Here is a 17,125-nt window from a genome sequence, read left to right as displayed (position 1 = left end):
AAACCCATTTCTTGAAGTTATCATTTTGAGACCATTCTGATTATTCTTAGCCATAGTTTGTATGATTCAGGCATAATACTAAAGAAGTTCTGGTAAGAACTAATCCACCTACTTTCCTTTCATTCTAGTTTTAATTGATAATTACCATCTTCACAAGTTACCCATTTCCTCCTCAAATGTTCATGCATCCAACATCTTGAATTGGTATGGATGACATTATCACAAACTACGGTGTTAAAGTGTCACTATGTGTCTCTACAACTGTACCAAATTTGGTCCAATTCAGTTAGGTGGTTCACAAGTTAGGCCATTTGTGCCTCAAATGCCCAGGAGTCCACCATCTTGAATTGGGGTGGATGGCATTATCATAAACTACACCATTGAGGTGTCCATATGTTGCCCTACAGCTGTACCAAATTTGGTTAAAATCAGTTGGGTGGTTCACAAGTTAACCCACTTGTGTCTCAAATGTTCACATGTCTGCCATCTTGAAAAGGAGTGGATGATATCATCACAAACTGCACTGTTGAGGTGTCCCTATGTGTCCCCACAACAGTACCAAATTTGGTTCAAATTGGTCCATGCATTGAGAAGTTGATAAGGGGACACACACAAACAGAAAGCTGGGTGATCTCATAAGCTTATGGTTAAAGCAAACCATGGAAGAGAGTGGGAGTAGCGTATACTCCAGCTGTTGTTGGACTACCCCCATCATTCTCAGCCACAGCTAGGGATAATAATATTTATTTATTTATTTATTTATTTATTTATTTATTTATTTATTTAATATGTCACCTGACTCCGAGGCCTAAGTGGTTCACAACAATACATACAATAAAAACACAATAAAAGAAATTATTAAAACACCAATAACGGGAGTTGTAGTCCAACAATGGCTGGACGACTGAAGTTGTGCACCCCTAATTTAGGGAATGGGAACACTACCTATGAACCAGACCGATATGTTATTTAACTTCTTAAATATGAATCTAGGGAATGTGCTTTTGCATACCAGTTCCTTTTTTTTCATGCACTCCATGAGGATTATGAAGAGATGCTGGGCCTGGGTCCGAGTGTAGGTGAAAGTCTTCTGGATTGTAACAAGCAATTGGTCCCTCAGGGATTCATTGATAAGTCTGAAATTCAAAATGACAAAGAAGGTTTTGAAATACACACACAGACACACAAACAAATATTAACCAAAAGGCAGGGTTAAAAACAGTGAGGCTATTCTCAAGATGGGGAAAAACTGGGCTAAGGGAGCCCAACCAGGTTAACAGCGGCTAGCCTGCCAAAGTAGGTCTCCCCTTAAATGAGGTTAGCGGAGCGAGCGCTCTGCTAATCCTGTTTTCAAGATTGGGAGACGCCATGGCACAGCTCCGCGCCATGCCGACTCGTGAGTAGACCCCTGACTGGGAGGCTACAACAAGCCTCCTGCCCTCGGGGGTCTCTCCAGAATGCCCCATGCACTCGCATGAGGCATCCTGGGACTTCTGGGGGCCAGACAGTCCCCAATCCACGCTGCCCTTACCAGCTCCATGACAGAGTTGGCAATCATGTGGGCGGTTGATTTGGCCGCCCATGGTTCAGTGCCTGATCAGCCTGCTTGTGTGCTGCGAGAGTTGCGTGTCTACACACGAATCGTGTGAAGAGTCTCAGGGTCTGTTAAAAGCAAATCACATATCTGAGGTTAACCATACAAATGCTGAATTATCTGCCCTATATACGTTAAGTAAACTTGTACAGTGCTCTTATCATACATCACGTATTGTATATTATTTAATATTTAGAATTTGTACAGCCCTTCAGAGTATTAAAAGTGCTTCATGCAGTATATATTATCTTGTAATTATTACAACAACCCTGAAAATTAATAGCAATAGCAATAGCAATAGCACTTACATTTATATACCGCTCTATAGCCGGAGCTCTCTAAGCGGTTTACAATGATGTAGCATATTGCCCCCAACATTCTGGGTACTCATTTTACCGACCTCGGAAGGATGGAAGGCTGAGTCAACCTTGAGCCCCTGGTCAGGATTGAACTTGTAACCTTCTGGTTACAGGGCGGCAATTTTACCACTGCGCCACCAGGGGCTCATTAAGTAAGTATTATTATGAGGCTGAGAACAGTGATTTGCCTAAGGCCCACTTAAGTTTCTGTGAAAGGTGAGATCTGAACCAGGAACTTCCTGATTTCTAGCTCAGTCTTTTATCCACTGTGCTACACCAGATTACTACTCTGCACAATTTTTTCTTCAATAACTTTTTATTCGATTTTTCCACAACGTAAGACACGCCCCCCCCCGCAAAAAGGACTTCCATCTCATCATTAGAACAAGTATCAGTTACAATACCCAAGTCTTGCCTGTAACTTAGTCATTCTCCCCCCGTTAAATCATACAAAAGTCAGCTCTAGGGCATTTTAAAAACATTTTTATTACCACTCAAAAGCCTGATACAAATCCATTTTATAATATGTTTTTAGGTAAATAAGAAGAGGGTCCCACTCCCTTTTAAATACTTCAAATTTATTTCTTAATAGTGCCGTTAGCTTTGCCATTTCTGCCAGCTCTAGCACTTTAAATATCCAATCTTCTTTACTCGGACAATCAATATCTTTCCATTTATTTATTTATTGGATTTATATACCGCCCTTCCAAAATGGCTCAGGGCGGTTTACAAATTAAAACAAACCACTAAAACAATAAAGAGCTAAAACAAATTAAAACAATATAACAACAACTAACAATTTAAAAACATTTTAAAACAACAATTAAACAATTAAGAAAGTGTTTAAAAGCCCACAAATCGGGTTAAAATATTAAAACAAATTTAAAAACCCTGGAAAGCCAGGCCAAACAAATACATTTTAATGGCTCTCCTGAAGGCTAATAGAGAATTCAAATTGCAGATTTCTGTAGGGAGCGCATTCCACAGCCCCAGAGCAGCTATAGAGAAAGCCCGCTTCCGAGTCGTCACCAGACGAGCTGGTGGCAACTGGAGACGAACCTCCTCAGATGACCTTAATGTGTGGTGGGGATGACGCAGAAGAAGACGCTCTCGAAGGTAACTCGGGCCTAAGCCGTTCAGGGCTTTAAAGGTAATAAACAGCACTTTGTATTTTGCCCGGAAACATATCGGCAGCCAGTACAGTTGTTTCAAAACAGGCATAATATGGTCTCTCCGGGTTACCCCAGAGACCAATCTGGCTGCCGCATTCTGAACTAATTGAAGTTTCTGAACTACGTACAGAGGCAGCCCCACATAGAGCGCATTGCAATAGTCAAGCTGGGAGATTACCAGCTGGTGCACCACTGTTTTGAGGTCATCCTCCTCTAGGAATGGGCACAGCTGTTGAATCAGCCGAAGCTGATAGAAAGCACTCCTGGCCATGGCCTCCACCTGAGAAACCAGGGTGAGGCCTGGTTCCAGGAGTACTCCCAAGCTGCACAGCTGCTCCTTCTGGGGGAGTGTAACCCCATCCAGCACAGGAAGATCTCACTCCTCAGATTCTGAACCCCCACAATGAGCACCTCCGTCTTGCTTGGATTCAGCTTCAATTTGTTCCCTCATCCAGCCCGTTACTGCCTGTTGGCAGGCATTTAAAGAATGAGTGCCATTTCCTGAAGATGAAAAGGAGAAGTAGATTTGGGTGTCATCTGCATACTGATAACACCCAGCACCAAATCTCCTGATGACCTCACCCAGCGGTTTCATGTAGATATTGAAAAGCATTGGTGACAGAATGGAGCTCTGAGGGACTCCATATAACAGCTCCTGCTTTGAGGAGCAACTGTCACCAAGCTTCACCATCTGGGATCTACCTGAGAGATAGGAACGGAACCACTGCAAAGCAGTGCCCCCTATTCCCAACTCCCCCAGGCGACCCAGAAGGATACCATGGTCGATGGTATCAAACGCTGCTGAGAGATCCAAGAGGACCAACAGAGTCACACTCCCTCTTTCGATTCCCCGGTAAAGGTCATCCATCAGGCCGACCAAGGCTGTCTCAACCCCATAGCCCGTTCTAAAGCCAGTCTGAAATGGGTCTAGATAATCAGTTTCCTCCCAAACTGCCTGGAGCTGGTTAGCCACCACCCTCTCGATTACCTTGCCCAGCCAGGGGAGATTGGAGATTGGCCTATAACTATCCATCACTGAGGGATCCAGGGAAGGCTTCTTAAGAAGCGGTGTAACTATTGCCTCTTTCAAACAGGGAGGCACCCTACCCTCCCTCAGCGATGCATTTATATTAACTAGGCCATCTCCAACAATCTCTCCACTAGATCGAAGCAGCCAGGTTGGTCAAGGATCCAGAGAACAAGTGGTAGGCCGTACCACTCCATGCAGCTTGTCCACATCATCAGGAGTCACAGATTGAAACTGATCCAACCTAACACTGCAAGAGGGATTGCGGGATACCTCCCTCACAGACCCTGCACAAACAGTGGAGTCCAAGTCGGCCCGAATACAGGAGATTTTCTCAGAATACAGGAGATTTTATTTGTATGCAAATGTCAATCTTGCTGCTGCTGTTAAATACATAAAAAGGATCCAGTATTTCCTAGGCAGTGAGCGATTATCGATACCTAGTAATATTGTTTCTGGGCTCTTAAGGAAAGTCATTTTAAACACTTTCTTAAGCTCATTGTATATCAAATCTCAATAACCTTTGGACTTATTACAAGTCCACCATAAATGTATATAGGAACCCTCCTCTTTTTTACGCTTCCAACATTTGTTTGACATGTTCTTGTACATTAAAGCCAACTTCTTAGGAGTTAGAAGCCTTCTATACATCATCTTAAAATTATTTTCCTTTAAATTAGAACAGACAGTATATTTCATGTCTTCTATCCATAGTTTTTCCCATTTCTCCAACTCTATATTGTAACCAAAATCTTGAGCCCATTTAATCATTGAAGTTTTCACTACCTCCGTTCTTGTATCTTTCAATAATAACAGATCATACATCCTAGAGACTAGTTTGTCTTCCTTGTCACACAACTGTTGTTCAAATTCTGACTTTGATTGAAACCCTTTATGCAATCTTGCTCGAATAAGGCGTTAATCTGATGATACTGAAACCACGAGATATTCCATTCCTGCATAAGATCTAGTTTTTAAAGTTCATATTTTGCACCTTGGGGAACAAGAAGTTGTCGATACGTAGGCCATATCTGTTGCATATTTTTCTGTTTTCTAGATACAACTTCCAGTGGAGATACCCAAAGTGGAATTTTTGGTTCTAACACAAATTTGTTTTTCATCTATACCATATATAAGCTTTTTCTAACATAATGATTTAAGAAGTCTTTATTGATTTTTACCTTATCATAAAATCGATATGCATGCCAACCATATCTTATATCAAATCCTTCCAAATCTAACAGTCTTGGATTTTTTAATGTAATCCATTCTTTCATCCAGTTTAAGCATATTGCTTCAAAATATAATTTAAAATTCGGTAACGCAAATTTTCCTCTCTTCCTGTCATCTGTTAGGTTTTTAAAATTTATTCTTGGTTTTTTGCCCTGCCAAATAAAGTTCTTTACATCTTTATGCCATTGATCAAAAATTGACATTGTATTTATTATTGGTATTGTCTGGAAGAAATATAGCATTTTAGGAAGAACATTCATCTTGATAACGGAAATTCTTCCACTTAACGATAAATTCAATCTATTACATCTCCATAGGTCTGTCTTTATTTCCTTCCAGATTTTAATATAATTATTTTGAAACAATAAGGCATTATTTGTTGTAAGCGTAACTCCTAGGTATTTTACCTTTTTCCCCACATTGAAACTAGATCTCAAAACAAATTTTTCACTGTCCTCTTTATTCATATTTTTAATTAATACCTTTGTCTTATCCTTATTTATAGAGAACCCTGCCAAATTCCCATATGATTCTAATATTTCCAATAATGTATCAAATGACTCTAAGCGATCTTGTAAAAACAACACTATATTGTCTGCAAAGGCTCTTAATTTGTATCTTTGTGTCCCTATTGACAATCCTTGTATTTTGGTCTCTTCCCTTATCATCCTGCACATAATTTCCAAGACAAATATAAATAATAATGGAGACAAGGGACATCCTTGTCTGGTACCTTTTTGAATACTAAAATAATCTGTAAGTTCTCCATTAACTTTAATGTTTGCTTTTTGTTCAGAATATATAGACCCAATTGCCCTAATATAATTAGCTCCAAACTCTACAATTTCCAGGGTTACTACTTTGCACAATTAATTCTGCTTCATCATTAGGGATGTGCACATCATTAGGGATGTGCGAACTGGTTTGAACTCGAACTGGTTTGAATTTGAACCAGGGTGGTTCGAATTCGAACCAAACCAGCCGTCAGGTTCGAGCTGCAGGTTCGAATTCGAACCAAACTGGGGGTGGTTCAGTTCAAACTGGTTCAAACCTCCAAAAGTGGGTGGGGTGGTGGCTGGCACCCATGGGTACCTACCACCCAAACCCCAAAGCAATTGGACACTCGTATGATTATGAATTTTTGAAATTTATTTTTATTTTTCTCTCATAGGGTATAATGGGACACAAACCAGCCCCTTATTCCCTATTGTGGAGCACCCAAGGGTGCCAACAACCACCCAAACCCCGAAGCAATCAGATACTCCTACGATTTTTAATGAATATTTGAAATATTTTTTAATTATTTTTCTCATAGGGTATAATGGGACCTGAACCAGCCCATTATCCCCTATTGTGGAGCACCTAGGGGCACAAAAGAGTGCCAGCTACCACCCCACCCATTTTTGGAGGTTTGAACCAGTTTGAACTGCTTTGAAATGGTTCAAAACAGTTCGAATTCAAACTGAACCAGGGGGAGGTTCGAGCAAAACCAAAACCGAACCTCCCCCTCCTGGTTCGAACCTAGTTCGAATTTGAACTGAACTGGGCAAACCGGTTTTGTGCACATCCCTGCTAATCATGGGCAAGGATGAGGAATTGTACAAGGCACTGAAATGCAACCTCATGGCCACATTTTCTTCAGTCACCGGTCTGAGAGTTCATTAAGCATCTATTTTCAAGGAATAACAGTTTTAAAAACCCGATCATTTAAAAGAAAAATAAATTTTGGTCCCAATCCTGCATTATAGGGTAAATTTGCATCAAAACCAGAGTGGCTCAAGCTGGTCTGTTCAGATAAACAAAAGGCAGGAATTTTCTGAGTTCTCAGAGGCAAGCATGCTGTGCTTGAAAAACAGGCTGCCTTCAGTACATAGAGCCTGTATAGAGCCTTCAGTACATAGAGCCTGTACGGGCATAAGATTTGGTTTCAGTTTCCATGTTATCACTTGGCAGAAATGTGTGGAAATTTAATTAATTTGGGCCTGTAATTGACAAGTTTGGATCAGGTGTAGTCTTATACTCAAATATGAACCTGAATATGTAGTTCTGCAAGCAACATATTTTTAGCACTTCATCTAGCAAGAGCAATGTACTGAACACTTCATCTATGGTGGTATATTTGGTGCATTAAAAAAAAAGGCTCTGTATGCTTTTAAAGGATATTTAGTTACTGCAACAGTAACTAGTTGCAAAAACATGAAATTACCAGCTGGCATCTTGACTAGATTACTCAATGGATATCCCATTTAAATTAATAGGACAACTTAATCATGACTACCTTATCCTATTGATTCCCACTGGACATTTGCTGAGTAATTCAATCAGGATGTCAGCCACCATATTTATTATCATACAATTCAATGGCATCTAATACTACCATACTTCTGACAATAAAAAATCTTGCTTGCAATGGTATAGGAGTCCAAAATGCATTAGACTCCTTTAGATAACCTAGGTCTTTGTGGCGTCTACCATGGGAAGAACTTCCTTCCAGCTAAATGGGATATCTTACACAGTTCTCACTTCACACTTTCGACAGGATACAAACAACTTGCTTACTGAAACAAACAAGTGACAATGGAAGCCATCACGCACTGGTCTATTTCAGTCAACCAATATCTGAGCACCCCAGTGATTGATGATTGGGAAATATAATTGTGCAATGGGGAGGCTTCCCACATAGTCTAATCTGTCTCCTCTTTTCCAAGATAATAAACTCTATGACTATCAGACACTGTAGATCATATACTGTAATGTGGAGTTTTGGGGTACGGTGTCAACAGTACTCAGGAGACACTTGGCTGTATTTCTACTTTACAGTAGAGACAAGTAAGGCAGTGTAAGTTCTGAACAGATGCTTAAGGTCAGTAATGGACACAATGAGGGTAAGTAATTAATGCTCAGTCTAGACCAGGGCTGCTCAGCTTTGGCCCTCCTGCAGATGTTGGCCTACAACTCCCATAATCCCTGGCTATAAACTACTGTGGCTGGGGATTATGGAAGCTGTAGTCCAAAAACAGCTGGAGGGCCTAAATTGAGCAGGCCTGGTCTAGACAAAATGGAGAAGGAGGGAGGTCTGATTAATTGGGGAAGTTGGTGATTATCCCCTGTTTTGGATGGGATCATACTCCTCCTGAAGGACTAAGTTCACAGTCTCAGAATGCTGTGGGACTCAACAATGCTCTTGGATTCACAGGTAGTAGCTTTGGGCAATGTTCCTTTTATCATTCATTCATTCATTTGTATTAAATTGGTACACCACCCCAAACTTTTGCCTCTGGGTGGATAAAAATAGCAACTTTAAAAACATATACAAAAACTAAAAACAATTTTAAAATAAACCAGAAATTAAAACCGAAAAATTTAAAAAGCTGAGAAAGCTTTGGTGAAAAGATGGGTTTTCAATCGTTTTTTGAAACTCACCAGAGATGGGGAGGATCGTATCTCAGCAGGGAGCGCATTCCACAATCTCAGGGCAGTGACTGAGAAGGCCCGTCTCTGTGTAGCCACCAAACAAGTTGGGGGTAACTGGAGACGGACCTTCTCAGATGACCTAAATGGGCGGTGGGACTCGTAGTGAAGAAGAAGCTCTCTTAAAATGGCCAAAGCCATTTAGGGCTTTGTATTTTGGCTAGCACTTTGTATTTTTTCCGGTAACCTATTGGCAGCCAGTGTAGTTCCATCAGTAAAGGAGTAATGTGGTGTCTCCGAGATGACACAGAGACCAACCTGGCTGCCACATTCTGAACCAGCTGAAGTCTCCGGACTACGTACAAAGGCAGCCCCACGTAGAGCGCATTACAGAAGTAAAGTCTGGCGGTTACCAACTGATGTACCACTATTTTGAGGTCATTGATCTAAAGAAATGGGTGCAGCTAGTGTATCAGGCGGAGCTGATAGAAAGCACCCCTGGCCACCGCCTCACCCTGAGAAACCAAGGAGAGGTGTGCATCCTGGAGTACTCCCAGACTGCGAACCTGTTCCTTTTGGGGAAGTGTGACCCCATCTAGAACAGGTAGATCAAAATCGTCTCTAGAGTTCTGACTCCGCACAATAAGTATCTTCATCTTATCTGGATTTAGCTTCAGTTTATTCTCCCTCATCCAGCCCATTACTGCTTCCAGGCAGGCATTTAGGGAGGATATGCCAGCTCCTGAAGAAGCTGACATGGAGAAGTAGATCTGGGTGTCATCAGCGTACTGGTAACACCCAGCTCCAAATCCCCTGATGTTCTCTCCCAGTGGTTTCATGTAGATGTTAAAAAGCATTGGAGAAAGTACGGAGCCTTGAGGGACACCATACTTAAGCTCAGATTTCGAAGAGCAACAATCTCCAATTGACACCATCTGGAATCTATCTGACAGGCAGGAGCGGATCCACTGTAAAATAGTGCCTTCCACCCCCAACCCCCTCAGACATACCAGAAGGATACTATGGTCGATTGTATCGAAAGCCGCCAAGAGATCCAAAAGGACCAACAGAGTCACGCTTCCTCTGTCAATTCCCAATTGGAGACCATCCATCAGGCCGACCAAGGAAGTCTCCACACCACAGCCCGCCCGAAATACAGTTTGAAATGGGTCTAGATAATCAGTTTCCTGCAAGACCGCCTGGAGCTGAGAGGCCACCACCATCTCAATTACCTTGCCCAGCCATGGGAGGTTGGAAACAGGCCTATAATTGCTCAGCTCTGAGGGATCTAATGCAGGCTTCTTTAGAAGAGGTCTAATGATTGCCTCCTTAAGACAAGGAGGCATCCTGCCCTCCTTCAGAGAAGCATTTATTATTTCCACCAGGCCGCCTACAACAGCCTCCACACTAGACAGAACAAGCCATGTTGGACAAGGGTCAAGAAAACAAGTGGTAGGCCTCACCGCTCCAAGCAGCTTGTCCACATCCTCAGAAGTCACAAACTGAAACTGGTCCAGTTGAATCACATAAGAGGAGTTGTTGGGCACCTCCAGTTCAGACATCAAATTAATTGTGGAGTCTCCATCTAGGTCGGCCTGAATCCGAGAGATTTTTTCCACGAAAAACTCTTTAAACACATCGCAGCGGGTAACTGATGACTCTAAATTCTGGTTCAAGAGGGGGGGAGCAGATACTAGTCCCCTCACAACCCTGAACAACTCCGCTGGACATGAACTCGCAGGGGCAATACGGGCAGAAAATAACCACCTTTCTGCCACACCTATTGCCTGAGCATAGATCTTTAGATGTGCTCTATGTCGCAATCTGTCAGATTTGAGTCGTGTCTTTCTCCACTTGCGCTCCAGTCACCTACCTTGCTGCTTCAGCCCCCGTAATCTTCCGTATACCTAGGGGCCAATTTTAAAGTGGGTCAGAGGGGACGCTTGGGAGCAATCGTGTCTACTGCCCTGGTGAGCAAGTTGTTACAATTCTCTACCAGGGCATCAACAGGATCACCTGCAAAGCCAACACTGAATCCCTCCAAGGCTTTCTTGGAATCTTACTGGATCCTCTTGGGGCAGACCATTCTAATAGGCCCCTTGCCCTTATGGAGGTGTGCAGTGGTTGTAAGTCCAACCTTAACCAGATGGTGGCCCGTCCATGACAATGGGGAAATTCCATGAGTCCCCACCCATGGAACACCATCCTGATCAAAGGAAAAGACCAAATCAAGCATGTGACCTGCAGTATGTGGCGGTCCAGAGACCACTTGGGATAGGCCCATAGTTGTCATGGCCACTATGAACTCCTGAGCCACCTCAGACAGATTGGTCCAGAAATGAACATTGAAGTCCCCCAGCACCAAGAGTCTGTGAGTCTCCAACGCGAGTTCCACGACCAAGTCCATGAGCTCAGTAAGGGATTCCTCTGGGCAGTGGGGTGATCAGTACACCAACAGAAATCCCAGTCTAACCCTGGTCCCCAAACTCAAGTACACACATTTAATATGATCCGATACCCTAACAGGGACCCTGGTAAGGGAGATGTTATCCTTATAGACCACAGCCACTTCACCTCCCCACCCACGTCCCCTCACCTGCTCCTCTACAGAGTATCCTAGAGGGAGAATCTGGGACCAAACTGGACCACTAGCCTCCCCAAACCAAGTCTCGGTAATACATATCAGGTCGGCCCCTTCATCCATGATCAAATCATGGACGAGTTCAGGTTTATTTTGGACCAACCTGACATTACAGAGGAGCAGGGTAAGGCTATGTGGGTTGTTGGCAGTGCTTCCTGAGGTCACAGAGCTGGCAGGACAGCCAGAAGGGGAGACAGCTATTAAATTTCTGACCACCTTTTCCCTGGAACGGCCTGCTGACCTGCCAACATTAATTCTTCTATTCCCCAACACCACTGGGATAGCTGCCCCATAGTCAACGAAGGCGCTCCCTTTTTACTGGTTAAAGTGACCTATTCACTGTCACCACCCCTAGAGAAGGACTACTTGATCATAGTAATACATGCCTTGGTAACCTTCAAGCTAGGCAACTGTAATCCACATGAGCTAGCCTTTGAAGATAACTCTGAAGTTTCACTAACTTCAAAATTAACATCCAGTTAATTATAAGAGTCATAAGAACAGCCCTGCTGGATCAGGCCCATGGCCCATCTAGTCTAGTTTCCTGTTTCACACAGTCACCCACCAGATGCCACTGGGAGCCTACAGGCAGGAGTTGAGGGCATGCCCTCTCTCCTGCTGTTACTCCCCTGCAAGTGGTATTCAGAGGCATCCTGCCTCTGCAGCTGGAGGTAGCCTACAGCCCCACAAATAGTAGCTGTTGATAGACCTCTCCTTCATGAAGTTATCTAAACTTCTCTTAAAGCTGTCACCACATCTTGTGGCAGAGAATTCCACAAGTGGATTATGCGTTGTGTGAAAAAGTACTTCTGTTTGTTGGTAGGGTTGTGTGTGTGTTTTTCCCCCCTGTGTTTTTTTTTTTGCCCGAATCCGAAATACCTCCGTTTTGTTCTTTGTTCGAAACCAGCCAATCCGAAACACCCCAATTTTGTTCTTTGTTCGAAATTGCAAAATCTGAATCTGAAACGTTTTGGATTTTAAAAAATGGCCCCAGGGAAAAACTAGTGGGTGGGGGTGGTAGTGCCCAATGGGCGGAAACTACCACCCAAATTTCAGAGGAATTGGGCAAAGGGCTGGGTTTTAGTGAATTTTTGAAGTATAGGATTTTTCCCTTAGGGAAGAATTGAGGTTTTAGCAAAAGTATAGCTTCATGTTGGGGGGAAAGGGGTGGCCCAGAGCAGAGTAGGGTGGGTGGTAGTGCCCAGTGGGGGCAAGGAAGCTGCAAGAATTATTTCAAAGGAATTGGGCAGCAGGCTGATTTTTAAAGATGTAATGGAGTTTGTGTGTCTGTAAAGTTCTTCCCCATAGGGAATGTTGGACCTCCATAATTCCTGCCCCATAACTGCACTTGGGGGTCACCAGGGTGGCCCAGAGTGAGTGGTGCCAACCACCCCCATAGATTGCTAACCCATGGGGTACTGGGTTCTGTTGTTTCTGAGATGTTTTGAGTGTGGATTCAGATTCTCTGGTAGCATATGAGAGTGGATTCATGGTTTGTCATTGAAAATCTCATATGCTACCGGAGAATCTACACCTCAGAAACAACAGAACCCAGCACCCCATGGGTTGGCAACCCATGGGGGCGGTTGGCATCCTATGTGCACTACACCACCACTCACTCCCGGCCATCCCAGTGCCCCCCAGGTGGAGTTATGGGTCTGCTGAAACCTCCATTATTCCCTGGGGGGGGGACCTTAAAGAAGCGTAAACTTCCAACAATTCCTAAGAAATCAGCCCTTTGCCCTATTCCTTTGGAATCTGGGTTGTGGCAGGCACCCCTTGGGGCACTACCCAACCCACTGTTTTGCCCCTCAGACCCCCTTTCTGCCCCGAATCTGCCCCAAATACATGTAAACTTCAGAAATTCTTTAAAAATCAGCCCTTTTCCCAATTCCTTTGGAATCTGGGTGGCAGCAGGCACCCATTGGGGCACTACCACCGGAACCACTCTTCTGCCCCTAAAGCCCCCTTTCTGCCCCCAATTCACCCCAAATAACATCAACATCACACATCAACAACAGCAGAGCTTTGGAAAAAATCAGGCAGATTTCCAAAGGTCATGCACATCCGCATTCCCCGCCCCCCCGCCCGAAATGCAACTGATCTACACACAACAGTGTGAAACAACAACAATGAAATGCACACTGCCCCACTGGCCAGTGAGGGTAAAATTTACCCTTAAATTTGCTTAAAAGGAATAAGGAGGCAATTGCCAGCAGATCAGCCCGTGCTTTCGCTGGCCAATCTGCAGGCTGGAAGGTCTGGAAATTCAAACAGATGTCAAAATTCAAAATGGAGACTGAAAGAGAAAGACTTTCTGCGATTGCAAAATGGAGTTCCAAAACAGCCGAAACAACAAAACATTTTGTATCCGAAACAGGGACATTTTGTTTTGGCTACAAAATTTTCTGTTTTGAGCATTGGGTGTTTTGTTTTGGCTACAAAACAGCCGAAATGGCCTGTTTTGTTCACAAAACATTTTGTATCCGAAACGAAAAACACATCCCTATTTGTAGAGTTGGGGGTTTTCGTCCCAAAGTGCATCACTTTACACTTGCCAACACTGAACTGCATTTGCCATTTTGTTGCCCACTACCCAGTTTGGAGAGATCCTTTTGGAGCTCCTCACAATCTGTTTTGGATTTCACTACCTGAAAGAGTTTGGTATCATCTGCAAATTTGGCCACCTCGCTCCTTAGCCCAACTTTGACATCATTTATGAATTAATTAAAAAGCACCAGTCCCAATACAGATCCTTGGGGGACCCCACTTCTTACTTCCCTCCATTGTGAAAACTCTCAGTTTATCCCTATCCTCTGTTTCTTGTCCTTCAACCAGTTAGCAATCCACACATGTACTTGTCCCCTTATCCCATGACTGCTAAGTTTCTTCAGGAGTCTTTGATGAGGAACTTTGTTGAAAGGTTTTTGGAAGTCCAGGTATACTATGTCAACTGGATCATCTTTATCCACACACTTTTTGACACTCTCAGAGAACTCCAAAAGGTTTGCGAGGCAAGATTTACCTTTGCAGAAGCCATGCTGGTTCTCCCCCAGCAGGGCCTGTTCTTCTACATGCTTTACAATTATATCCTTGAGAATGCTTTCCATCAATTTGCCTGGAATGGATGTTAAACTAACTGGCCTGTAATTTCCTGGATCGCCCCTGAATCCCTTTTTGAATATTGTTGTTACATTTGCTACTTTCCAGTACTCTGGTACAGAGCCTGATTGTAGGAGTAAGTTATATATTTCTGCAAGGAGGTTGGCAATTTCACATTTGAGTTCTTTAAGGACTCTTGATGCCATCTGGCCCTGCGATTTGCTAGTCTTCAATTTTTCCAAACAGTTTAGATCACCTCTTGCCACTACTATCTGACTCAGTTCTTTAGCCTCCATCCCCCAAAAGCCTGGTTCAAGAACAGGTATATGCTCAGTATCCTCTGCCGTGAAGACAGATGCAAAGAACTCATTTAGCTTTTCTGCAACCTCCATATCCTCCTAAATAATCCCTTTCACTCCTCCATTGTCTAATGATCCAATGTCAGAAAAATATCATGCTATAACATAGGAAAAGGAAAGGTTGTGTTGTCAGCTCAGTTCCTGGCAACCACAGAGCCATGTGGTTTTTTTGGTAGAATACAGGAGGGGTTTACCATTGCCTTCTCCCACACAATATGAGATGATACTTTTCAGCACCTTCCTATATTGCTGCTGCCCGATAGAGGAGTTTCCCATATTCATAAATTTGCCTGCTCACAAATGGTTTCATTGCATATTTAATTCTGCTGGTTGATCTTTAAAGCCCTGAGCAGTCTGGGCTCAAGTTACTTGAGGAAATGTTATCCCCAGCTCCTCCTGCTGTATATTAAAATTCAAGAGATCTGTCCCTTCTTTCTCAGAAATCAGATTAGCAGGAATGAAAAGCCAAACTATTTTTTTAAAGCAAGAACACTCTCTTTATTTCTTTTCTCACATTTATATCTCACCTTTCCAATTCCTAAGAAAGCTGAAAGCAGCTTACAAGGGCTAAAAACAGTAAATCTGATACAATAAAAACAAAGAACAAACCAATAAAGCAACACAGAGCAATAAATAAAAACAATCCAGCCAGCCAGAAGACTAAAACAAAGAAAAAAACCTCACAGGCCAACACAACCATCCCCACCAAAGCCAACAGAACCATCCCTCAAAGTCAAAATGTAACCTAATTAAAGAACAAGAAAACCAATTGTATAAAGCTCACAGTAACTCCTTCACCTGGAAGTTATCCAGACATGGCTTTGTGCTGCGGGGTATCTGAGGAGCAAATCTACTTTGCAGAAGAATCACGGAAGTTTAATTCGGGGGATTAAATGGACTGTTCACATAGGGTCGCATTTGATGTGGCTCCTCTCCTCATTCCCTGTGGATATTTTTCCTGTGTGCTTTCCCACAGTTTGCTCCCGGTTTTTTCTCTGACCAATCAAATCCCAGAGCTAGGAGAGGAGGAAAGATGTCATACCTCCCTTCAATATTTAGTTTCTGTTTGGGGGAGGAGGAGGAGAAGGAGGGTGAGTGTGCTCTGTGAGATGGGCATGTGTTTATATGGGGGCAGGCTGATCCTGGGTTGCACTAGAGAGTCAGTGGAAAAGCAGCGGTCTTTCTTTTCCTTTCCTTTTCTTTGGAGGGACATTCACAGTCCGAGCCTATGTATGCTTACTCAGGAGTAAGTCCTGTTAAGCTCTATGGGGCTTATGCCCTACGTAAGGGTTTTTAGGATTGTAAGCCTCAAAGGGGTGCGATGTTGTGTGTGAGTTTGTGGATAACAGGAATGATGCTACCTTTGCTGGAGGGGCTCTTGCTGCTAATAAAGCCATGCGTGGGAAATGCGGTGCAAGGTGATAGCAGATAGATGCCCCCCAGGTGTTAACTGAAGGAATGAAAGAGGGCAAATGGAGTGCTGCAGAGTTAGCTAGGGCAGGTAGATAGGTGCTTCCGGAGGGTGTGGGGTGATGCTCCCTTGCTTGGAATGCACGGCACAGGTGAATCTCCCCTCCTGCCCATGCTTTCCTCTCCCCCAGCAAAGAGCTGGCTTTGGATTTAAGGGAGGCTGTATATGTCTGAGGGGAGTGGGTTGCTTGCATGCCATTCCAGTGGGCTACAGCAGTCGTGACCCATCTTAGCTATGGGTGACAGCAAAAATAGATTAATGGGGGTTTCTATCAATCTGTTACAAACCGCTCCCCACCCCGGTGCTTGCAATTGCAAATCACTCAAAGAGCAGACAATACAAAACACAACTGTCAAACTCCCCTTCATTTAGACTTGTGGAAGATTGACAAGACAAGATGCCAAGCAACACTCTCTGCTGACACTTGGGTGTTCCGCTAACTCACCCAAGAAATATTAAGGAAACAAAAACCACGAAAAAGCCAAATTATTGGCAGTGGTGACTCCATACTTCACCAGAGACACGCTGGGGCATACCTGAAACCTCGGTTAAAAAAACCAACAATGCTAAAATAAAAGATTTTTTTTTTTAAACGCTGGAGATAATTGAGGCTAAGTGAGAACACACAGCCCTAATTCAGGGAAAACAGAATCGCATGTGAAGTGCTCCCCAGTAGCTCGCAGTGACTTCAGGGTAAATCCAGCTGCTATGTGAACTCACACCCTCCATTCCAAAGGAGAGCCATGTGTGTAAAAG

At 43.4% G+C, this 17,125-nt stretch overlaps 1 protein-coding gene across 15 annotated transcripts in view; it reads right to left on the bottom strand.

The window, feature by feature from the left end:
* TRPM3 (transient receptor potential cation channel subfamily M member 3) overlaps positions 1–17,125 on the bottom strand; it is a 598,368-nt gene that overhangs the window by 119,890 nt on the left and 461,353 nt on the right. For all 15 annotated transcript variants that reach the window (XM_053291345.1, XM_053291347.1, XM_053291350.1 and 12 more), the window contains exon 8: positions 1,013–1,136. In XM_053291345.1, coding sequence (XP_053147320.1) covers positions 1,013–1,136 — 124 coding nt within the window. The remainder of the gene's footprint in view (positions 1–1,012; positions 1,137–17,125) is intronic.

The sequence above is a fragment of the Hemicordylus capensis genome, chromosome 2 (genome assembly GCF_027244095.1).
Source record: "Hemicordylus capensis ecotype Gifberg chromosome 2, rHemCap1.1.pri, whole genome shotgun sequence".
Lineage (NCBI taxonomy): Eukaryota > Metazoa > Chordata > Lepidosauria > Squamata > Cordylidae > Hemicordylus > Hemicordylus capensis.
Note: the sequence above shows the minus strand (reverse complement) of the source record. Positions and strands in the feature narration are given on the sequence as shown.